This window comes from Scyliorhinus torazame, chromosome 14 (genome assembly GCF_047496885.1).
Source record: "Scyliorhinus torazame isolate Kashiwa2021f chromosome 14, sScyTor2.1, whole genome shotgun sequence".
Classification (NCBI taxonomy): Eukaryota; Metazoa; Chordata; class Chondrichthyes; order Carcharhiniformes; family Scyliorhinidae; genus Scyliorhinus; species Scyliorhinus torazame.
This window is the reverse complement of record NC_092720.1, coordinates 18,641,565-18,666,943: the sequence shown is the minus strand read 5'-3', so window position 1 is coordinate 18,666,943 and position 25,379 is coordinate 18,641,565. Positions and strand designations below refer to the sequence as shown.

Here is a 25,379-nt window from a genome sequence, read left to right as displayed (position 1 = left end):
TATCTGTCGCAACGACCTATACATATTATACAGTATATATTAACAACCCTGAGAGTCCTTCTGGTTCCTCCTCCCCACCCCCCCCCCCCCTCCCCCCAATCCTGGGCTGCTGCTGCTGCCTTCTTTTTTCCATTCCATCTATCTTTCTGCGAGGTATTCAACGAACGGTTGCCACCGCCTGGTGAACCCTTGAGCCGACCCCCTTAGAACGAACTTAATCCGCTCTAGCTTTATAAACCCTGCCATGTCATTTATCCAGGTCTCCACCCCCGGGGGCTTGGCTTCTTTCCACATTAACAATATCCTGCGCCGGGCTACTAGGGACGCAAAGGCCAAAACATCGGCCTCTCTCGCCTCCTGCACTCCCGGCTCTTGTGCAACCCCAAATATAGCCAACCCCCAGCTTGGTTCGACCCGGACCCCCACTACTTTTGAAAGCACCTTTGTCACCCCCATCCAAAACCCCTGTAGTGCCGGGCATGACCAAAACATATGGGTATGATTCGCTGGGCTTCTCGAGCACCTCGCACACCTATCCTCCACCCCAAAAAATTTACTGAGCCGTGCTCCAGTCATATGCGCCCTGTGTAATACCTTAAACTAAATCAGGCTTAGCCTGGCACACGAGGACGACGAGTTTACCCTGCTTAGCGCATCTGCCCACAGCCCCTCCTCGATCTCCTCCCCCAGCTCTTCTTCCCATTTCCCTTTTAGTTCATCTACCATAGTCTCCCCTTCATCCCTCATTTCCCTATATATATCTGACACCTTACCATCCCCCACCCATGTCTTTGAGATCACTCTGTCCTGCACCTCTTGTGTCGGGAGCTGCGGGAATTCCCTCACCTGTTGCCTCGCAAAAACCCTCAGTTGCATATACCTGAATGCATTCCCTTGGGGCAACCCATATTTCTCGGTCAGCACTCCCAGACTCGCGAACTTCCCATCCGCAAACAGATCTTTCAGTTGCATTATTCCTGCTCTTTGTCACATTCCATATCCCCCATCCATTCCCCCCGGGGCAAACCTATGGTTGTTTCTTATCGGGGACCCCCCCAAGGCTCCAGTCTTTCCCCTATGCCGTCTCCACTGTCCCCAAATCTTCAGTGTAGCCACCACCACCGGGCTTGTGGTGTAGTTCCTCGGTGAGAACGGCAATGGGGCTGTCACCATAGCCTGTAGGCTAGTCCCCCTACAGGACGCCCTCTCTAATCTCTTCCACGCCGCTCCCTCCTCCTCTCCCATCCACTTACTCACCATTGAAATATTAGCGGCCCAATAATACTCACTTAGGCTCGGTAGTGCCAGCCCCCGCCCCCCCCCCCCCCCATCCCTGCTACGCTGTAAGAATCCCTTCCTCACTCTCGGGGTCTTCCCGGCCCACACAAAACCCATGATGCTCTTTTCAATCCTTTTAAAAAAAGCCTTCGTGATCACCACCGGGAGGCACTGAAACACAAAGAGGAATCTCGGGAGGACCACCATCTTAACTGCCTGCACCCTCCCTGCCAGTGACAGGGATAATATATCCCATTCTTGAAATCCTCCTCCATTTGTTCCACCAACCGCGTTCAATTTAACCTATGCAATGTGCCCCAATTCTTGGCTATCTGGATCCCCAGGTAACGAAAGTCCCTTGTTACCTTCCTCAACGGTAGGTCCTCTATTTCTCTACTCTGCTCCCCTGGATGCACCACAAACAACTCACTTTTCCCCATGTTCAATTTATACCCTGAAAAATCCCCAAACTCCCCAAGTATCCGCATTATTTCTGGCATCCCCTCCGCCGGGTCTGCCACGTATAGTAGCAAATCTTCCGCATACAAAGATACCCGGTGTTCTTCTCCTCCTCTAAGTACTCCCCTCCACTTCTTGGAACCCCTCAACGCTATCGCCAGGGGCTCAATCGCCAGTGCAAACAATAATGGGGACAGAGGGCATCCCTGCCTTGTCCCTCTATGGAGCCGAAAATATACAGATCCCCGTCCATTCGTGACCACGCTCGCCATCGGGGCCCTATACAACAGCTGCACCCATCTAACATACCCCTCTCCAAAACCAAATCTCCTCAACACCTCCCACAAATAATCCCACTCCACTCTATCAAATGCTTTCTCGGCATCCATCGCCACTACTATCTCCGTTTCCCCTCTGGTGGGGCCATCATCATTACCCCTAACAGCCTCTATATATTCGCGTTCCGCTGTCTCCCCTTCACAAACCCAGTTTGGTCCTCGTGGACCACCCCCGGGACACATTCCTCTATTCTCATTGCCATTATCTTGGCCAGGATCTTGGCATCTACATTTAGGAGGGAAATAGGTCTATAGGACCCGCATTGTAGCGGGTCCTTTTCCTTCTTTAAGAGAAGCGATATCATTGCTTCAGACATAGTCGGGGGCAGTTGTCCCCTTTCCTTTGCCTCATTAAAGGTCCTCGTCAATACCGGGGCGAGCAAGTCCACATATTTTCTATAGAATTCGACTGGGAATCCATCCGGTCCCGGGGCCTTTCCCGCCTGCATGCTCCCAATTCCTTTCACCACTTCTTCTACCTCGATCTGTGCTCCCAGTCCCACCCTTTCCTGCTCTTCCACCTTGGGAAATTCCAGCCGATCCAAGAAGCCCATCATTCTCTCCCTCCCATCCGGGGGTTGAGCTTCATATAATTTTTTATAAAATGTCTTGAACACTCCATTCACTCTCTCCGCTCCCCGCTCCATCTCTCCTTCCTCATCCCTCACTCCCCCTATTTCCCTCGCTGCCCCCTTTTCCTCAATTGGTGTGCCAGCAACCTGCTCGCCTTCTCCCCATATTCGTACTGTACACCCTGTGCCTTCCTCCATTGTCCCTCTGCAGTGCCCGTAGTCAGCAAGTCAAATTCTACATGTAGCCTTTGCCTTTCTCTGTACAGTCCCTCCTCCGGTGCTTCCGCATATTGTCTGTCCACCCTCAAAAGTTCTTGCAGCAACCGCTCCCGTTCCTTACTCTCCTGCTTCCCTTTATGTGCCCTTATTGATATCAGCTTCCCTCTAACCACCGCCTTCAACGCCTCCCAGACCACTCCCACCTGGACCTCCCCATTATCATTGAGTTCCAAGTACTTTTCAATGCACCCCCTCACCCTTAGACACACACCCTCATCTGCCATTAGTCCCATGTCCATTCTCCAGGGTGGGTGCCCTCCTGTTTTCTCCCCTATCTCCAAGTCTACCCAGTGTGGAGCGTGATCCGAAATGGCTATAGCCGTATACTCCGCTCCCCTCACCTTCGGGATCAACGCCCTTCCCAGCACAAAAAAGTCTATTCGCGAGTAGACTTTATGGACATAGGAGAAAAACGAGAACTCCTTACTCCTAGGTCTGCTAAAGCTCCACGGGTCTACACCTTCCATCTGCTCCATAAAATCTTTAAATACCTTGGCTGCTGCCGGCCTCCTTCCAGTCCTGGACTTCGACCTATCCAGCCCTGGTTCCAACACTGTATTAAAATCTCCCCCCATTATCAGCTTTCCCATCTCTAGGTCCGAAATGCGTCCTAGCATCCGCCTCATAAAATTGGCATCATCCCAGTTCGGGGCATATACGTTTACCAAAACCACCGTCTCCCCCTGTAGTTTGCCACTCACCATCACGTATCTGCCCCCCTTATCCGCCACTATAGTCTTTGCCTCGAACATTACCCGCTTCCCCACTAATATAGCCACCCCCCTGTTTTTCGCATCTACCCCCGAATGGAACACCTGCCCCACCCATCCTTTGCGTAGCCTAACCTGGTCTATCAGTTTCAGGTGCGTTTCCTGTAACATAACCACATTTGCCTTAAGTTTCTTAAGGTGTGCGAGTACCCGTGCCCTCTTTATCGGCCCGTTCAGCCCTCTCACGTTCCACGTAATCAGCCGGGTTGGGGGGCTTCCTACCCCCCCCCCCTTGTCGATTAGCCATCCCCTTTTTCCAGCTCCTCACCCGGTTTCCACGCAGCTGTATCTCCCCCAGGCGGTGCCCCCCCGCCCATCCCCTCCCATACCAGCTCCCCACTCTCCCCAGCAGCAGCAACCCAGTAATTCCCCCCTCCCCCCCGCTAGATCCCCGCTAGCGTAATTACTCCCCCCATGTTGCTCCCAGAAGTCAGCAAACTCTGGCCGACCTCGGCTTCCCCCCGTGACCTCGGCTCGCACCGTGCGACGCCACCTCCTTCCTGATTCTCTATTCCCACCATGATTATCACAGCGCGGGAACCAAGCCCGCGCTTCTCCCTTGGCCCCGCCCCCAATGGCCAACGCCCCATGTCCTCCACCTCCCCTCCTCCCCCATCACCACCTGTGGAAGAGAGAAAAGTTACCACATCGCAGGATTAGTACATAAAACTCCTCTTTCCCCCCTTTTTAACCCCCCTCTTCGCCCCCCACATTTGCCCCACCACTTTGTTCAAACGTTCTTTTTAATAACCCGCTCATTCCAGTTTTTCTTCCACAATAAAAGTCCACGCTTCATCCGCCGTCTCAAAGTAGTGGTGCCTCCCTCGATATGTGACCCACAGTCTTGCCGGTTGCAGCATTCCAAATTTTATCTTCTTTTTATGAAGCACCGCCTTGGCCCGATTAAAGCTCGCCCTCCTTCTCGCCACCTCCGCACTCCAGTCTTGATAAACGCGGATCACCGCGTTCTCCCATTTACTGCTCCGAGTTTTCTTTGCCCATCTAAGGACCATTTCTCTATCCTTAAAACGGAGGAATCTCACCACTATGGCTCTGGGAATTTCTCCTGCTCTCGGTCCTCGCGCCATCACTCGGTACGCTCCCTCCACCTCCAACGGACCCGCCGGGGCCTCCGCTCCCATTAACGAGTGCAGCATCGTGCTCACATATGCCCCGACGTCCGCTCCCTCCGCACTTTCAGGAAGACCAAGAATCCTCAGGTTGTTCCTCCTTGCGTTGTTCTCCAGTGCCTCCAACCTTTCCACACATCGTTTCTGATGTGCCTCCTGCGTCTCCGTCTTCACCACCAGGCCCTGTATGTCGTCCTCATTCTCGGCTGCCTTTGCCTTCACGACCCGAAGCTCCCGCTCCTGGGTCTTTTGTTCTTCCTTTAGCCCTTCGATCGCCTGTAGTATCGGGGCCAACAGCTCTTTCTTCATTTCCTTTTTGAGCTCTTCCACACAGCATTTCAAGAACTCTTGTTGTTCAGGGCCCCATGTTAAACTGCCACCTTCCGACGCCATCTTGGTTTTTGCTTGCCTTCCTTGCCGCTGTTCTAAAGGATCCACTGCAATCCGGCCACTTTCTCCTCCTTTTTTCATCCGTATCCAGGGGGGATTCCCTTCTGGTTTACCGCACAGTGTTTTTAGCCGTCAAAATTGCCGTTGGGGCTCCTATCAAGAGCCCAAAAGTCCGTTTCACCGGGAGCTGCCGAAACGTGCGACTCAGCTGGTCATCGCCGCACCTGGAAGTCATCCTGCTGTATCTTCTGACAATCGACAACACGATCTGCCACTCCACCAACCTTAGTATCATCCGTGAACTTACTAATCAGACCGGCTATATTTTCCTCCAAATCGTTTATGCACACTATAAACAACAGAGGCCCACCACAGATCCCTGTGGAACGCCACTAGTCACAACCTTCCATTCAGAAAAACACCCTTCTACTGCTACCCTTTATGGGCCCCCAGAATGTGTCTGTGTGCGTGCGGAGACATGTATTATCAGGTACCCAGTGCCTGATCGCGGGACCTAGCATTCGGAAGTGGGGGGGTGGCCTGTCGAGAGCCAACCCACTGACTTGCTGACAGTTTCTTTCCGCTCCATTCACCTATTCCGCAACCCGCAACCTATCAACCCCATCCTGCCCTCAGTAACCTGAGGCCTCCATGATCCTGGGCCTCTCCCTGGGTGCATTGCTGGCAGCGCCACCTCTCCCGCTGCTTCTGGCGGCAACATACAGCTGTTAGTCTCTAATAAACGTGATTTAATTTCTCAGAGCCGTTGATCAGAAAGAAGGTCTGCCATAAGGTTTGCCTTCTGGTCTGCACGCACACAGACACATTCTGGGCGCCCATAAGCAAACACAAGATTTGATTTTGATTTGGGGCTCCCCGAATGATGACTGCTCCACCCGCCTCTGGTTGAATATCACGAGCATTAATTATGCACTACAGGCTGGAATCTTCTGCTGAAACTTGTACCGCGCTTGGAGACGGAAAGCCGAATGTTGGTGACCCTGAACTCCGCCACCTCCTCATCCCTTCCACAAATACCTTGTGGGCAGGATCGCCTATAGATGACCTTCCCACCCCGTCGCCAATTGGGGCCCTTAAATGGCCAATTAATGATCTTGTGAAGTTAATTCTTGAGTCGAGCTATCATTTTGGTAAATCTATGTTACACATCCTCCAATCCCAACGTATCCTTTCGAAGTTTGCATAAATGCTCACAGTCCGCCAGGTGAGGCCTAACTGGGACTTCTTATAACTAGAGTATGACTTCTGCTGCATTGTACTCATTCCACTAGATAGAAACAGTAAGAAGTCTTACAACACCAGGTTAAAGTCCAACAGGTTTGTTTCGATGTCACTAGCTTTCGGAGCGCTGCTCCTTCCTCAGGTGAAAGGTCAATATTCTATTAGATTTCCTGAATATTTTCGGTACCTTCTTAAAACGGTTTAATGATGTATGTAAATTGACTCCCAAATGACCTCCACCGTTTCTGACATTGCACTATTTAGAAAGCAGTGTCCAATCCTTTGTAGATTCAAAGTGGATGACTTTACATTACCTCTATTTGCCAGTTTCACCCATTCACTTAATATCTGTTTATAATTGTGTGCTTCCATCCAGACTGCTTACAACACTGCCTATCTTTCCATAATCAGCAACTTTGGATATGGTGCTTCCCGTTCCATCGGCAAAGTTGCTAACATTGGTGGATAGTGAGAGTCCCACATCCATGTGTCACATTCTGCTCATTAGAGGACCTTCCATTTCCACTACACTCTGCCCATTGTCCCTCAGCCAATTTCCTAACCAAGTTATTAAATTTCTTCAATTCAATGAGTTCCAGCTTTAGTCAACAGTCTCTTCCAAGAGATTTCATCAATTGTCTTTTGGGAATCCCTAGAAATAACTTCCACAAACATTCCCCTCTCCAATACTTTTGTCACCTCTTCAAAATATTAGCCAGGTCTGTTAGGCGTGACCTACCCTTTACACATCTTTGTTGACTCTCCAGGATCAGTCGCAAATTTTCAAGGTCACCCTATCCGTAATGATAGACTCCAGCAACTTACGGATAACAGATGTTCAGCTAACAGGTCTATCATTCTCTGGTTTTCCTCTTCACTCTCTTAAATAGCGAGTGGCATTCATTTCCCCAAATGAGAGAACTTTGGAAGATTATAGCCGGGGTCTGGGCAAGGTTCTTTAATTGATGTGCTCTCTAAGCACTGCATTGAGTGTGGGGTGAGATAATTACTTAAATCTCCGAAGTGGGGCCTCTGAATCCACAATCTTCTGCCCCAGAGGTAAAAGTGCTATCCTCTGAAAAAACGTTAACGCCTTTTACAGCTTCGTACAACACGACAAGTATTTGTGAGGAATTGGTTTGAAGTCTTCTCCTGTTTTCAATGTTGCTCACATTGCTACCTGAGATCTGGTAAACGTTAAGTATAACGATTGCAAAATTATCTTGGAAATACCGAAAATTGGTGAATTCTACTTCACTTTTGATCGTCTTTCTTTAATAACCGCAAATCTACAAGTTCATTAAATGGTGTGTCACATTTTTTCTTTAGTCCCAAAGTGTAATAATAATGAAATTGGATAGATTTATATTAATTTGGCATTTTATTGCATGGAGATGGTGCAAATATTTTATTTTTAAATTGTAGTAAACATTCTATAATGCAAATAATTAAACACCAATAACAAATGCTTTGAACAAGGCACGGTAGCTCTGTTAATTGCACTAAAGCCAAATTATATAATGGCAAATTGTATTAGCGTTAAATTATAGTCGAATGGTTGTCACAATTTCTTGGAATTCACTTTGCCCATCACATGTTCCTTAGTATTATATTCTGGTCTTAGTAAAATGATGTAACATTTAGGAGCAAAAATGCAGACAAGAAGACCAAAGCTGGATGCCAAAATAGCGAACACCTCGACGGCTACCGTAAACTTCCCATGCGAGCTTGTATAGGCTGGAATGAAGGTTATCCACACTGTACAAAATATAAGCATGCTAAAGGTTATGAATTTGGCCTCATTGAAATTATCGGGCAGTTTTCGAGCTAGAAATGCAACGACAAAACACACACAGGAGAGAAGGCCCAGAAAGCCCAGCACACAATAGAAGGCGGTTGTCGATCCCACATCGCATTCCAGAATGATTTTATCCTTAAAATAGTTGATGTTTTTACGTGGGAAAGGCGGCGAGGTAGCTAGCCAGATTGTGCAGATGAAACTCTGCGCCATTGTCAGGGCGCACACGGTCAGCCGCTGCTGTGTGGGCCCAAAGTATTTCATCATATTTCTGTTCGGAACTGTGGCCTTAAACGCCATGACTACAACAACTGTCTTCCCCAGAACACAGGCAACGCAAAAGACAAAAGTAATGCTGAATGTCACGTGGCGGAAGATACAAGACCAAAATGTTGGCTCGCCCATGAAAATGAACGAGCAAAGGAAACACAAGGTGAGCGCAAACAGCAGGAAAAAACTGAGCTCGGAGTTGTTAGCTTTAACAATAGGAGAGCGTTTGTAAACGAAGAAAAGAGCGGCTACACCCATTGTGAGGACCGCCCCAACTATTGTAAGTGCCATCAATACAACTCCTGTTATTTCGGTAAACCCCAGGTATTCAATTTGCTTCGGTATACATTGATCTCGCTTCAGACCAGTCCAATATTCGGGGGGGCATTTGATGCAGCGTATCGAATCTAATAAAAAGCAAAAGGGAGAAGACAGGGAAATAATTTATTTCGGGGCCTTAAGACCATAAGACATAGGATCAGAATTCGGCCACTCGGCCCATCGAATCTGCTCTGCCTTTCAATCATGACTCATATTTTTCTCATCCCCATTCTCCTGCCTTCTCCCCATAACCCCTGACCTCCTTATTAATCAAGAACCTGTCTATCTCTGTCTTAAAGACACTCAGTGATTTGGCCTCCACAGCCTTCTGCGGCAAAGGGTTCCGCAGATTCACCACCCTCTGCTGAAGAAATTCTTCCTCATCTCGGTTTTAAAGGATGGTCCCTTTAGTCTGAGATTGTGCCCTCTGGTTCTAGTTTTTCCTACAAGTGGAAACATCCTCTCCATGTTCACTCTATCCAGGCCTCGCAGCATCCTGTAAGTTTCAATAAGATCCCCCTCATCCTTCTCCACTCCAATGAGTACAGACCCAGAAACATTAGCCGTTCCTCATATGTCAAGTTCTTCATTCCAGGGGGCATTCTTGTGAACCTCCTCTGGTCCCTTTCGAAGGCCAGCACATCCCTCCTTAGATACAGGACCCAAATCTGCTCACAATACCCCAAATGAGGTCTGACCAGAGCCTTATACAGCCTCAGATGTACATCCCTGGTCTTGTATTCTTGCCCACTCGACATGAATGCTAACATTGCATTTGCCTTCCAAACTGCCGATTAAACCTGCACGTTAACCTTAAGAGAATCTTGCACAAGGACTCCCAAGTCCCTTTGTGCTTCTGATCTCCTAAGCATTTCCCCATTTAGAAAATAGTCTATGCCTCCATTCCTCCTTCCAAAGTGCAAAACCTCACACTTTTCCACATTGTATTCCATCTATCACATCTTTGCCCACTCTCCTAGCCTGTCCAAGTCCTTCTTCAGCCCCCCCCCCCCCCACTTCCTCAACCCTACCTGCTCCTCAGAATCCTGCCAACTACAAATATTCTTTAAGGGCAGCACGGTAGCATTGTGGATAGCACAATTGCTTCACAGCTCCAGGGTCCCAGGTTCAATTCCGGCTTGGGTCACTGTCTGTGCAGAGTCTGCACATCCTCCCCGTGTGTGCGTGGGTTTCCTCCGGGTGCTCCGGTTTCGTCCCACAGTCCAAAGATGTGCAGGTTAGGTGGATTGGCAGTGATAAATTGCCCTTCGTGTCCAAAATTGCCCTTAGTGTTGGGTGGGGTTACTGGGTATGGGGATAGGGTGGAGGTGTTGACCTTGGGTAGGGTGCTCTTTCCAAGAGCTGGTGCAGACTCGATGGGCCGAATGGCCTCCTTCTGCACTGTAAATTCTATGATAATCTATGAAACCTTTATGCCATCTGCAGATGTAGCAAAGTGCCTTCAGTTCCTTCTTCCAGATCATTAATGTACATTGTGAAAAGGTCTTGAGCAACCGCTTTGCAACGAATGAGTAGGAAGCGGCTGAACTTTACACACCTGTAGTGTTGCTGATTTCTCCATCGGCACACGGGATGCAGTCAAAACAACAGAGCGGTTGGTGCTTTTTTGCTGCTTTTCTCGTTCCGGGGGGGCAGTTTTCAGAGCACACTGCTCGTGGAATCTTGTTTTAAAGCAGAAAGGAAGCGATTTGAAGTAGCGCAGAGTGCAACATGGTCAACTTTAAACATCACTGCACTTTCTGTAGTGGCCATTTTGAATTGTTTTGCAATGTTCTTTGAGATATTTTATGAATGAAATTTTGGGGGGCATAAGAGGTAAGTTGGATGCCGGATATTGAATGTACTTTGCCAATATCAAGAGTATTGAAATTATACTGACGGACACAAGAAAGGAAAATGTTTGGATGAAAATTGAATTTTATTCCCACTTTCTGTATTCTTCAGTTTGCAATGCTTTGCTCTCGGGCTGTCCATGGAATCTAAAATGAGAATATAAAGAGATATACTATATGGAGGCACCGAGGAATGGAATAAAATGTATGAAGACAAGTCGAATTTTATTGCACTTCTTGTAATATTCAAGTTGAAATAATTTGTCATGCAAATTTTCTGAATGAATTATAAGTTTGGCGGGAAAAAGAAAGCAACCTCTTTGGCTAATCGGTTGTTCACTTTCTTGTCGAGGAAATTAAAATCGCTTATTGTCACAAGTAGGCTTCAACTGAAGTTACTGTGAAAAGCCCCTAGTCGCCACATTCCGGCGCCTGTTCGGGGAGGCTGGTACGGGAACGGAGTTTCCTCCGCATGTGTGCCCAACTGTAGCCGTGATCTTACCTCGCTCTTTCCGCCACTCCACACAATCTCCTCTTCCTTTAATGTCAGTGCTTTCCCTGGAGGCGCCGACCCATCGTACCTCCCGACAGTCAAAACATCAGCGCCGCCAAAGTCATTGGGCTGCCAGTTTACAATGTCATACCTTGGAACCGGATCTCCGTTTTCATCGAAATGCACTTTTTCACCAGCTTTGGTTGCGAAATTGACAGAGTTTATATAATGCAGGAGCTGCCATAGAGAGAAAATGAATAGGCATTAGGAAATAAATCTCACCTGCATTCTTTAGAATTATTTCAATATTCAATACTTAAACATGGTTTCAGAGTGGCCAAACCGTTTTTAGAAGCCGGACTTCAGTGATTTTTTTTCAATGCCAAGAGCAACGCATTCCGTTTACCTGCCAAGGTTCGAAAGCTGAAATCATTGCACATTTTCCGTTCTCAAACGGCCCTTTTCCTCGTTCACAGATGAGCATATTGTGCAGTGCGTGGGCTAGAGCATACACCGCCTTGTACACGTTGTAGGTAATCCTGAACTCTGATACTTCGGTATATGCATTGGTCAATTGCTGAAGTTGTTCCTCCCCCTTGCATTCAGTTTTCAGTGAGGGGGATTCCAATGCTTCCGATTTGTGTTCGGTCGGTCCCAGAATACAGTCGAAACTTGCTTCCCAGAACTCTTTCATCAAAGCGTTTCGCGGGTAAACGGAAGGACGGATGTTCACGAGAAACTCCTTTAAGCCGGGCACATCTCCTTTACGGATTGCAACCCCTATGGCTCCAGTTAAGAATTGCCTGTTTTCTTGGGGAGTGACCAGTGAAGTGGAAATCCAGGCTTCGCTCCCCACCCATTGGATGCCACTGATATTCTGTCGAGCAACTTCACTCAGGAGAATGGCCATATCAGCTTGCGCAAGAAATGCCACGATAACTTTGGTGCTAAATTTCTTTATGACCTCTACCATTTTGAGCAATCTCTCCCTCGGGTATTTTCTGTGAAAAGACTCAAAATACGCAACGCAGACGCCCAATTGTTGCACAGCCTCTGTGAAAGCCTGCATTCCGAAGTTCCCATAGTCATCATCACTTCTAATCGTCCCGATCCACGTCCACCCAAATCGCTTCACAAGCTGGGCTAAGGCTTTGGCTTGGAAGTAATCACTCGGGATTGTTCGTACAAAGGAAGGATATTCCACTTTATTGCTGAGACAGGCGCACGTGGAAAAGTAGCTCACCTATGGACAATCAAAATGAGTTACAATGAAGTAAAATAATATCTTGTTGGTTATTGCTTTCGCTTGAACCAAGATCAATGGATTTTGCCGCAATATATTCCGTTCAGCCCATTCCCGCCCTTATATTTTTCGGATAAATCGGGCAGAAACATCAAGTGCTTCTCATTACAGGGCCTGGTTTAGCACAATGGGCTAAACAGCTGGCTTGTAATGCATAACACTGCCAGCAGCGTGGTTTCAATTACCGTACCAGCCTCCTGAAACAGGCGCTGGAATGTGGCAACTAGGGACTTTTCACAGTAACTTCTTTGAAGCCTACTTGTGACAATAAGCGATTATTGTTATTTTTTTCCTAATGGCTGGTTTAGCACAGTGGGCTAGAGAGCTGGCTTGCAATGCAGAACAAAGCAGCAGCGCGGGTTCAATTCCTGTACCAGCCTCCCCGAACAGGCGCCGGAATGTGATGACTAGGGCTTTTCACAGTAACTTCATTGAAGCCTGCTTTTGACAATAAGCGATTATTATTATTAAATCGGGAGAGGGGATCTCGGAAAATGCGGAGGGCCAGCGGGTTTTAATAGTGGAATCATCATGACAATTGTCTGTCATCATTGTCGGAGGTGGGTAGTTCTGCGGTCAGCATCCAGGGAGTAGAGAGGTGTGAAGGAGGGAGAGGGCGTGGTGAGATTAAAGACATCACAAGCAGAGAGGAGACTGCGGAATTGGAAGATATCATGGGGGGGGGGGGGGGGGTAGACCCCCAGGTGGGAAGCAAGTCTGATTGAGGTTGGGGGAACACTCCTCCTGATCTTTCCCACAACAGCGGTCCGGGTGCCCCCAGCTGGTTGGAAACCCTGGGCGAGATTATCAACTCCCACGCCGGTTTTGAGAATCGCCTGGGCCGCCAAAATTTCCCAGGATGCCGGTCCGACGCCCTCCCACAATTCTCCCAAGCGGCGGGAACGGCCCGGTCGAGTTCCGCGGGCCGCAGGCCGCAGAATCGCCGGAGACACCCAAAATGGCGATTCTCCGGCACCCCCGCTATTCTCAGGCCCGGATGGGCCGAGCGGCCAGGCCAAAACGGCGGGTTCCCCCCGGCGGCGTCCACACCTGGTCGCTGCTGCTGGGGGGGCAGCCTGCGGGGGGGGGGGGTGGCGAGGGGAGATCCTGCACCGGGGGGTACCTCAAATGTGGGGTGGCCTGCGATCGGTTTAGAAGGATGCGGGGGGATCTTATTGAGACATATAAAATTATGAAGGGAATAGATAGGATAAATGCGGGCAGGTTGTTTCCACTGGTCGGGGAAAGCAGAACTAGGGGGCATAGCCTCAAAATAAGGGGAGGTAGATTTAGGACGGAGTGTAGGAGGAACTTCTTCACCCAAAGGGTTGTGAATCTCTGGAATTCCTTGCCCAGTGAAGCAGTTGAGGCTCCTTCTTGAAAAGTTTTTAAGAAAAAGATAGATGCCTTTCTAAAGAATAAAGGGATTCGGGGATATGGTGTACGGGCCGGAGAGTGGAGCTGAGTCCACCAAGATCAGCCATGATCTCATTAAATGGCGGAGCAGGCTCGAGGAGCCAGATGGTCTACTCCTGTTCCTAATTCTTATGTTCTTATGTATGCGGCGCCGCCTTTACGCGGGCGACAAGGCCTGGCGCGTGTAGATGACGGGGCCCCAATCCTGGCCCATTGTCAGGGCCTGAATCGGTCGTGATCGGGGCCGTTTCGCACCGTCGTGAACCTCGACGGCGTTCACGACGGCGCGGCCACTTCAGCGCGGGAATGGAGAATCCTGCCCCCTGTCTTTAACAGTTAAATGTAATTGTCAAAATCTGATGCATGCAGTCTGATTTAGTGTATTGGAAAGTAGGTTAATTGTCAGACCCCACAACACCCGTCATTAAATTCGGAAGCAGGCGTGAACGGCGGTGGAGTTTCAGATTTCTGATATGTTAGCGTCTTAGCGTAGCCCTGCTCCTCTCGTGCCCATAGCCCTGGGGGTGGGGGCGGTTTATATTCCTGCCATCGGTCACTGTTCTAGAGCAGAAAATAGCCAATTGGCGCAAATCAAGGTCCCACAAATTGTAATTGGATTATCATTTATTTTCACCCCTTCAGTTCAGCGTTCATTTTTGATCTGCTAACTCGTCTGTTTTTCTTGCAAATGTGTCAATGGAACTTTTTATCAGCCTGAAACAAAGAGGTTATCCCCACCTGCTCCACGGAAAGCTGGGGCTTGGGAAATCCATTGGATTTCATCCAACTGGACTCTGGGCTTTGCTAAACCATTTATTCTGATGGGAAATTGGGCCAAGTGGGGTTAACATGGTTGGGCAATCTAATGTTATCAGGACCTCTCGGGGTAGACCAGGTTAAAAGGGATATGGCTCCAGCTTTCAGGTCTCACCTGAAAAATGACGCCACTAACTGGACACCCTCTGTACAGGACAAATAGTTTAAGCTTCTGGAGTGACTCTCCAGCCCACGCTCAAAGAACAAAGAACAAAGAAATGTACAGCACAGGAACAGGCCCTTCGGCCCTCCAAGCCCGTGCCGACCATACTGCCCGACTAAACTACAATCTTCTACACTTCCTGGGTCCGTATCCTTCTATTCCCATCCTATTCATATATTTGTCAAGATGCCCCTTAAATGTCCCTATCGTCCCTGCTTCCACTACCTCCTCCGGTAGCGAGTTCCAGGCACCCACTACCCTCTGCGTAAAAAACTTGCCTCGTACATCTACTCTAAACCTTGCCCCTCTCACCTTAAACCTATGCCCCCTAGTAATTGACCCCTCTACCCTGGGGAAAAGCCTCTAACTATCCAGAGGCTCCTCCGATTCGGAAGTTTTGCTGCTCTCTCTGAGCCAATGTGGTGCTTAAAATAGCATGGGTGCATTTCTAAAATACATCTTTAAAAATTAATTTGCAGACTCGGCCCGCATTTATTCCCCATCCCCTTATGAAGGTGCAGGTGAGCTGTCTTCCTGAACTGCTGCAACCCATGCGGCATAGGTGCACCCACAGTTCTCTTAGGGAAAGTGTATCTTCACAGAGTTCCTCCCCATTAAACACTGTAACATTAGTGGAAGATGCGAAAATTCAGGGAAACAGTTTTTTGGCTCTGCTACAGGGCGAGCTTGAGGAACGTCCATGTAGTTTCACTGCCATAGGCCCTCCTTGCCCTACAATTTGTCCACATATTTGCGCATTCACTGAGACCACCTATTTCCACCATTGTAACACCATCGCCGTCCTGCTACTGCAATCTTCATTCATTTTGTCTACAACATTATGAGGGGCATAGACAGAATGGATAGTCAGAGGCTTTTTCCCAGGGTAGAGGGGTCAATTAGGTTTAAGGTGTGAGGGGCAAGGTTTCGAGGAGATGTACCAGGCAAGTTTTTTTACAGAGGGTAGTGGGTGCCTGGAACTCGCTGCCGGAGGAGGAGGTGGAAGCAGGGACGATAGTGACGTTTACGGGGCATCTTGACAAATACATGAATAGGATGGGAATAGAGGAATACGGACCCAGGAAATGTAGAAGATTTTAGTTTAGACGGGCAGCATGGTCGGCACAGGCTTGGAGTATCGAAGGGCCTCTTCCTGTGCTGTACCTGTCTTTGTTCTTTGTCCTTTATCCCTTTGATGCCTCTAAACCTGACTATTTGAAAGCACTACAGGCCAGCCTGGGACAATCTATACAACGTCAACATAAGGTCAGCCAAAACATTGCTGCCCAGACCCTAACCCGCACCAAACCCCGTTTATTTTTAGAATTCCCATCCTTGTTTTTGAATATCACACAGCCATCACACATCCTAATATATGTAATCTCCACCAGCCCCACAACCCTCCCAGATATCTGCACCCATCAAATTTCTCGTCTCTGCAGCATCCCGACATTAATTGCTCCACCATCCAAAGATGTGCCGGTTACGTTGATTGGCCATGCTAAATTGACCCGTAGTGTCCAAAGGTTAGGTCTGATTATGAAGATAGGGCAGCGGAGTCGGGCCTGGGTAGAGTGCTCTTTAAGAGGGTCGGTGTAGATTCGATGGGCCGAAAGGCCTCCTTCTGCACTGTCGGAATTCTGTGATTTGCCTAGACCCTAAGCTCCGGGATTCCTTTTCTGCATTGCTCCATCCCTCACCCTCGTTTTTCTGCTCCATGAAACTAAATCCTTGAGCAAACTTTAGGTCAGCGGACCTAATGCCCCCTCTAATGTAGCTCATTGTCATATTTTGTTTTATATTAATCCCGTAAAGCATTTTACAATGTTTAGTTACATGAAGACTCAACATAAACATAAGTTATTGCAGGAGCAAAATCCATGGAATTTGCTCATTACAATTCATATATGAGTTGTCCCTATGTGTAACAGCGGCATTCCCCCAGCATTCCTGCTTGTGATGATAATTATGAACAGGCGTTATTATATAATTCCCCATTGCTGTGTGAAAACAGGGCACTGGGCTCAATAGGTCAATCTGGTGCTTCTATATCACAGAAACCTCCTCCCACCAATGATCATTCAGCAACATCAGCATATCATAGAATTTACAGTGCAGAAGGAGGCCATTCGGCCCATCGAGTCTGCACCGACTCTTGGAAAGAGCACCCTACCCAAAGTCAACACCTCCACCCTATCCCCATAACCCAGTAACCCCACCCAACACTAAGAGCAATTTTGGACACTAAGGGCAATTTCTGGACACTAAGGGCAATTTATCATGGCCAATCCACCTAACCTGCACATCTTTGGACTGTGGGAGGAAACCGGAGCACCCGGAGGAAACCCACGCACACACGGGGAAGACGTGCAGACTCCACACAGACAGTGACCCAAGCCGGAATCGAACCTGGGACCCTGGAGCTGTGAAGCAATTGTGCTATCCACAAGGCTACCGTGCTGAGACCACCTATTTCCACCATTGTAACACCATCGCCGTCCTGCTACTGCAACCTTCATTCATTTTGTCTACAACATTATGAGGGGCATAGACAGAATGGATAGTCAGAGGCTTTTTCCCAGGGTAGAGGGGTCAATTAGGTTTAAGGTGTGAGGGGCAAGGTTTCGAGGAGATGTACCAGGCAAGTTTTTTTACAGAGGGTAGTGGGTGCCTGGAACTCGCTGCCGGAGGAGGAGGTGGAAGCAGGGACGATAGTGACGTTTACGGGGCATCTTGACAAATACATGAATAGGATGGGAATAGAGGAATACGGACCCAGGAAATGTAGAAGATTTTAGTTTAGACGGGCAGCTTTCTACTTCACTGTTCTCCTGAAATGCATCCCATGCTGATCACCCCAACTATTCATTGTAGGAGCGCCTTCCGCAATCTGACCACTCTCTGGGCAGTTTACCCTGAAATCACTGTTGGATTTTCTAGTGATTATCTTATGGGCGTGGCCCTAGTTATTGTCTCTCCGACAAGTGTCTACCATAAGACCATAAGACATAGGAGCAGAATTAGGCCATTTGACCCATCGACTCTGCATCGCCATTCAATCATGGCTGATATTTTTCTCATCCCCATTCGCCTTCTCCCCATAACCCCTGATCCCCTTATTAATTAAGAACCTGTCTATCTCTGCCTTGAAGACACTCAGTGATTTGGCCTCCCCAGCCTTCTGCGGCAAAGAGTTCCACAGATTCACCACCCTCTGGCTGAAGAAATTCCTCCTTATCTCTGTTTTAAAGGATCGTCCCTTTAGTATGAGATGGTGTCCTCTGGTTCTAGTTTTTTCTACTAGTGGAAACATGCTCGCCACGTCCACTCTATCCAGGCCCCGCAGTAGCCTGTAACTTTCAATAAGATCCTCCCTCATCCTTCTAAACTCCAACGAGTACAGACCCAGAGTCCTCAACCGTTCCTTGTCCAACAAGCTCTTCATTCCATGGATCACGCTTGTGAACCTCCTCTGGACCCTTTCCAAGGCCAGCACATCTTTCCCTCGATAACAAGCTCTTCATTCCATGGATCACTCTTGTGAACCTCCTCTGGACCCTTTCCAAAGCCAGCACATCTTTCCCCCGATACTGGGCCCAAAACTGCTCACCGTTCTCTAAATGGGGTCTGACTGGAGCCTTATACAGCCTCAGAAGTACATCCCTGGTCTTCTATTCTAGCCCTCTCCACATGAATGCAAACATTGTATTTGCCTTCCTAACTGCCGACTGGACCTGCACGTTAACCTTAAGAGAATCGTGAACAAGGACTCCCAAGTCCCTTTGTGCTTCGGATTTCCTCAGCATTTCCCCATTTCGAAAATAGTCTATGCCTCCATTCCTCCTTCCAAAGTTCACATGAAACCGTTTTATACTCTCATAAAAATAATTGAATTTAAACCTCCGGCCATGCATAGTTTAATCGCTGTGGCGACATAACGAGCGCACTGTATTCAACACTGCTTCTACAAAATTGCCTTTTCAGCCTTGTAGGGTTCGTTTTCATCAGGTAACATGGTGCTCTTACAGTTTTAAAGTTACTAACGGAAGTCTGTTCCTGAAACTATGGTATGATGTCAAACATAAGATAAAAGCAAATTACTGCGGAGGCTGGAATCGGAAAGCTCAGCTTTGACAACGAGTCATCCAGACTCCAAACGTCAGCTCCCTCCTCTCGCCACAGATGCTGTCAGGCTTGCTGACATTGTCCAATGTTTTCTCTTTTTGTACGATGTCAAACACACGGTTCACCACTTTTGCATTGGAAATTTTAAAATGACATTCGATAAAACTTGCAATGTCGAACTTACCACGGGAATTCTAAAAGGACTAATTGAAGTTGCTATCGCTACAGATTGCGATGAACTAGAATCGGCAATAATAGCAGAAACCGCCGAGGATGTTTTACAGATGGCCTCTGAAGAGTCTGCTCCTTCTGTGTTGATCATCTGGAGAGTTGCTTTCATGGACAGATGCGCCAGAGCACACGAATCGTGAATTCTGTAGCCCAGTGTAATATTCGGGAGTAAGGACGAATCGTTATTTATTTCTTCTATGGCAAATATCATCGTCTGCACAAAGCGAAACTCCCTGAACTCAAAGCTGCGGAACACAACACAGATTGGCGCCTTGAGTACATATTGACGCAAATATTTGGTGAGCAAAACATTGGTGCAGGTGTAACTCAGAATGCGCTCGAGCACAGGAGCAAACACGAGGAGATGGTGGCAGAGTGGCCATGCGCTGACTAATAATCCAGAGATTCATGTTCTGAGGGCATGTGTTCAAATCGGACCGCGCCAATTGATAAAATCCGCACAGCAAGCCGTTTAGTTCGAGGGCAATTAAGGACGAGCAACAAATGTCGCCCATACCCATAAAATCATACATTTTAAAAAGATGAATTATTGACTGGTTGGTCTGCTACTAAGAAGCAATAGTGAAAAATAAACCACTCGGCGGAGTGAAGACTTGATGCCCCTCCCTTGAGGAAACACATATATTTAAGATAAACACCTCTTTAGAAATCGTCTAAAATATTGATGTCACCATTCTCGGAATCGAGTTCCTATTGATAACAGGTAAATAATAAGATTTGGTTTGGAACAATCTCAGATCTAAAGGACAAACGTAAACTTGTAAAATGAACTCTAAACTGTGATTCCTGGACATAGGTACGCTAATGTTCGCATGCTGATAGCAGAGTAATCAATCATTACAACTCTTTAGCCATCTGTTTAATTTGGCACGTTAGTAAAATAAAAATGTCATCATTCATGAAGTTGTGTCTTTGTTCTGTTTGACGTTTCGGGCTGTATCGACTGTTATGGAACATTTCTTAATAAACATATTTTTTTAAATGTCATGCATTTCATGGGGACATTCGACATCGAAAGTTATAAAAATAACTTTTTAGCAGCAATTGCTTTTTTTTGTTGCCTTTGTTCACTTGTCAATTTCCGGAGCTTAAATAGAACCGTCACTAAAATAGTGGCCTTCATTAAATATAATGCACAGTTTGACAGAAACTGACCAATTCAACAGGTTAACTCACCTTTTGCATTTTATCGCACCCGGTTGGTTCAGAAAGGAGAGCTCCCCATGCTCCGCATTGGAGTGAACACTAAATAATCCACCCAGGACAACATCCCCGGCCTTAAAGAAGCCTGGCAAATCAAAGGTGCCCCACTGTTTGCAGACATTGTTATCATTTCCCCACAACGAAGCAAGGACGGATACAAATATCCCCCCGGTTAAAGACAGGTGCATTTTCATCCTGATAGAGCCGAACAGCGAGCTGAGCTAGGGGCAACTGGAAGGGATTTATATGTTGCCGTATATGACCTGTACTTGGGTGATATTACCCTAAATCTGTTTTAAATGTGGAAATATTGTATTGTTCCCTGACAATTCCCAGAAGAAAACTCCACCCGAAGAGAAATGGAGAAATATATTAAATATTCTCTTTATTACAACCAAGTATACCCAATTGAATAAGAACTCTAGTTATAAGTGTATCATTTGGGACCTGCACCTGGGTAATGAGGGCAGGGATTTGTTGGCGCTTGTGGATTTTCTTTCATGGTCTATAATTGGAAACCTGTTAGCAGTGTCAGGAATAAACTAGAATACATTTGCAGCTATATCCCTCCTCGTCCTATTGCTTTTTCTCGAGTGCACAATGCAGAATTACCAAAGTCTCCTCGCTAATTTTGCTCTTCCCTGCGATCTAAAACATACTAATTTCAAATAAAATACATGTCTGATATTTGCTGTTGTAGTTGTTCCTCGATTCAATTATTCAATTTCCACTCTAGGGCGTGTTGCCCACCCAAAGTGTAAGAAAAGTGCAATTCCGTGTGCAAAACAAAAATCCCTCCAACGCCCACTCCATTTTCCAAGGGTGGATTGTGGGGTGGGGGGGCGAATAGGCCCAAAACAAAGGAATCAGCGAACTCGGAAGATAAAGGGGTGGAGAATCGGGCTTCAGCCGAGAATCGAGGTCTGGGCGGAATTCTCCGATGTCCCCACGCCCGCGAGAAAACGGGCGCGAATCACTCTGGACTTTCTCCAGGAAAGTCCATTTTGAAGGGGGCTAGCAGGTCCCCGGAGTAGTCCTCGCAGCTGCGGCTGCCGATACCGGGTCCTGCACATCCGGCAGCAGATCCGCGCACGCAAGGCAACATGATGGACCCACCCAGCGAGCCGGCCCCGACAATATAGGCCCTCCCCAGATTGCACCCGCCCGCCGATCGGTGGCTCCAGATCGTGAGCCTGGCCGTCCTGAAGGCCCCCCCCCCCCCCCGTGACGCCCCATTCTCCGCCCATGCACGGAGCGCAATTGCGGCTCGGAGAATCCCGGCCCCGGTGCCAGGTGCCCAACGGAGCACCATGCTCCGGTGTCCAGCTGGTGGCATGAACGCATTTGGGCATGGGCATGGGCATGCAAAATGTACAGTAGCATGCACTAACATATCATTAACGGGATTGGCCCAGTCCTCTCTGGCCTCTCAATGAGCGAGGCAGATGTGACACCAGCAGGGTTCACTCATGGCATTAAAAAGCAGGGACCTGGTGCCCTGGCTGCTGAGGGAGACAGAGGAGGTAAGAAAAGTGTCCAAACCCACGACAGTGGGCTGACAATTGTTCCACTGTCTGGGGGATATCTGCCAGGGCCAGGGGCAGTAGCGGGGGCAATCAGGAGATGGGCCATGTGTTTGGTGTGTCCGAGCACACACTGCCATTGCCACGGCCTACAAGGCAACCATCTGCTGCACACTCTACTGACTGCGCACTGTGTTCCGTAAATGTGCAGAGTGCACTGGCCATATGGGTATCCCCCCCCCCAACAGGACACCCCCCCCCCTAGGAACCCCCAGCCCCAGCCAACCCACTAATGGGACAGGCAAGGTCCAGTGCAGCCGGTGGTCCACCTCAGTGCACCCATCCGAGGTGCTGCCCCACTGCAGGTGGAGCAGGGAAAGAGTGGCGAGCACCCCTAACAGCGGGCACATGCACAGTGGCCTTCATCACTCAGCCTGGCACACTCAGGGCAGATGCCCCACCAGCGACACTATCAGCTTGCCCACGTCGCAGGACCACCAGCTCTCACCAAGTCCTGCCTGCCCATGCACCCCTGCTCCCATCCATCCTGCCCCTGACAGGTAGGCACAATCCATGTGGCACACACAGGACCCACAGAACACCGCAGGTACTGTCCCACTAGGTGCAAAGCCCCTTGCCCAGCCTCATCCATGGGCCTTGCGTGCACACATCCCACCAAGTATGGAGCCAGTAAACTGCCATAACCAGGTATCACTCTGATGGAGGGGTATCACACGGCCCAACCAAGAGGGTCACCCACAGGTGATCCCACATGAGGGTGCAGGACAGGGGCCGCAGAGCATAGCGCCGGCATGGGTAGTGCCATCCACCTGTACCCCTGCATGCAGGGTGGGGTGGTGGGGTGAGAGGTCCCCCCGTGCCAGGCACTGATGGTGCCGGCGGTGCGGAAGGCAAAGTGTCGGGGGAAACTGCCGGGGTGGGGGTGGGATTGGGAGGGGAGGATTAGGAGGAGGGAAATGGGGGGCATGCGGGGACAGCAGCTTTAGTGTAAGCCACGCTGTGGCCCGCTGGACTTGTATGAGCATGGGAGCACTCACCATGCTAGCATGTCTGGCTTTTATCCCTGCAGACAGTGGCTTTTGCAGTTCAGCCAGGAATGGTTGGCATCTCCCATACCGCAGAGGCCCTTGTGGATGCACTGAGGCTGCACAAACAGGAGCAGTTCAAGGAGGACATTACAGAACAGGAGCCTGCCCCAGAGGAGTAGGGGCCAGCCAATGAGACTGCAGAGCTGGACATCCAAGAGAACAAAGAGGAGGTGTGAAGGGGGTGCTAGATCAGGCCTCATGTATATCGGCTGTGGCTGGCATTCGAGGGCCTGCTGGACCAAGCATGTCGTCAATGACTGTGGCTGTGCACGGAGACTGCAACATCTCTACCGCATTATGGTGTACATGGAACCGGGTGAGAACACCCGGTCCCGGTGGCCAGCAAGGTGATGGTCGCCCTGAAACTTTACGCCATAGGGCCCTTTCAGGCACCAAGTAGGGACCTAGCTGGGATCTCCTAGACCTCTGTACATAGGTGGATCACAATCACAGATGCTCTATATGCCCAGGCGGCTCACTAAATAACCTTCAATGTGGACCACGCCCACCAGGTAGCCGGGCAGCATGATTTGCCACCATCACAGGCATGAACTAGGTCCAGGGGGTGACTGATGGGGCACATGTGTCACTCCAGACAGCAAAACTGCCATATGTCTCTCAGCAGCGCACCGTTTGCTGGCAGCGGGATTCAATATTTCCACTGCTTGCCAATGGGATTTTCCATTGAAACCAGTCTACACTGCCAGAAAACCTGCAACCAGGGGTGCGCTGCCGGTGGAAAAATGAATTGCCAGTGGGTGAAATTCTCCATTTGGGAGACTCGGGCTGGATTCTCCGATTCTGGGGCTATGTCCCCACGCCGGCGTGGGAACGGTGGTATTTTACATAAGAACTAGGAGCAGGGGTAGGCCATCTGGCCCCTCGAGCCTGCTCCGCCATTCAATGAGATCATGGCTGATCTTTTGTGGACTCAGCTCCACTTTCCGGCCCAAACACGATAACCCTAATCCCTTTATTCTTCAAAAACCTATCTATCTGTATCTTAAAAACATTTAATGAAGGAGCCTCAACTGCTTCACTGGGCAAGGAATTCCATAGATTCACTACTCTTTGGGTGAAGAAGTTCCTCCTAAACTCAGTCCTAAATCTACTTCCCCTTATTTTGAGGCTATGCCCCCTAGTTCTGCTTACATCCGCCAGTGGAAACAACCTGCCCGCATCTATCCTATCTATTCCCTTCATAATTGTATATGTTTCTATAAGATCTCCCCCACATCCTTCTAAATTCCAACGAGTACAGTCCCAGTCTACTCAACCTCTCCTCGTAATCCAACCCCTTCAGCTCTGGGATTAACCTAGTGAATCCCCTCTGCACACCCTCCAGCGCCAGTACGTCCTTTCTCAGGTAAGGAGACTAAAACTGAACACAGTACTCCAGGTGTGGCCTCATAACACCTTTTACAATTGCAACATAACCTCCCTAGCCTTAAACTCCATCCCTCTAGCAATGAAGGACAAAACGCCATTTGCCTTCTTAATCACCTGTTGCACCTGGAAGCAAACTTTTTGCGACTCATGCACTAGCACACCCAGGTCGCTCTGCACAGCAGCATGTTTTCATATTTTATCATTTAAATAATAATCCCTTTTGCTGTTATTCCTACCAAAATGGATAACCTCACATTTGTCAACATTGTATTCCATCTGCCAGACCCTAGCCCATTCACTTAGCCTATCCAAACCCCTCTGCAGACTTCCGGTATCCTCTGCACTTTTTGCTTTACCACTCATCTTAGTGTCGTCTGCAAACTTGGACACATTGGGTGCGATTCTCCCCCCACCCCCCCCCATGCCGGTTGGGAGAATTGCCGGGGCGCCGCGCGAATCGCGCCACGGCGCCCTGACTGCCGCATGCGATTCTCTCACCCACCACCCCTGAAACCAGCGCCGTGCGATTCATGCCGGGCCACTCGGAGAATCACCAGAAACGGCGAGCGGCGATTCTCCAGCCCGGATGGGCCGAGTGGTCGCGACAACACAACAAGTTCCCGACGGCGCCGTCCACCCCTGGTCGCTGCCGGCGGGAACTCTGCGGGAACACTGGGGGGGGGCGGCCTGTGGGGGGGGGGTGGTTCTCTTCACCGGGGGGGGGGGGGGCACTGATGGGGCCTGGCCCGCGATCGGGGCCCAACGATCGGCGGGCCGGCCTCTCCCCATCCCGGGCCTACCACATTCCACGCACGGCCCCAGAACACCGGCGCCATGTTGGTGAGGGGCCGGCGCGCATAAGACGTTACCCGTGCATGCACAGGATG

At 49.1% G+C, this 25,379-nt stretch overlaps 1 protein-coding gene across 1 annotated transcript; it reads right to left on the bottom strand.

Moving 5' to 3' along the window:
• Positions 1-8,019: 8,019 nt before the first annotated feature.
• Positions 8,020-19,473, bottom strand: LOC140389260 (extracellular calcium-sensing receptor-like). The gene is made up of 5 exons (XM_072473439.1): positions 19,201-19,473; positions 11,600-12,436; positions 11,203-11,430; positions 10,406-10,529; positions 8,020-8,933 (listed from the first exon to the last, which is right to left on the bottom strand). The coding sequence occupies exons 1-5, from the start codon at positions 19,456-19,458 to the stop codon at positions 8,020-8,022; spliced, it is 2,361 nt and encodes a 786-aa protein (XP_072329540.1). The 5' UTR covers positions 19,459-19,473.
• Between the last annotated feature and the right edge of the window lie 5,906 nt (positions 19,474-25,379).

What these genes read in the sequence shown, in the direction of transcription:
- LOC140389260 (XM_072473439.1), bottom strand. Translation starts at nt 19,458, where the DNA reads ATGATATTTGCCATAGAAGAAATAAATAACGATTCGTCCTTACTCCCG. An exon ending in GTCCTTTTAGAATTCCCGTG is followed by an intron (nt 12,437 to 19,200) that starts GTAAGTTCGACA and finishes GATTGTCCATAG; the next exon opens with GTGAGCTACTTTTCCACGTG. An exon ending in AGAAATCAGCAACACTACAG is followed by an intron (nt 8,934 to 10,405) that starts GTGTGTAAAGTT and finishes GCTTTTTATTAG; the next exon opens with ATTCGATACGCTGCATCAAA.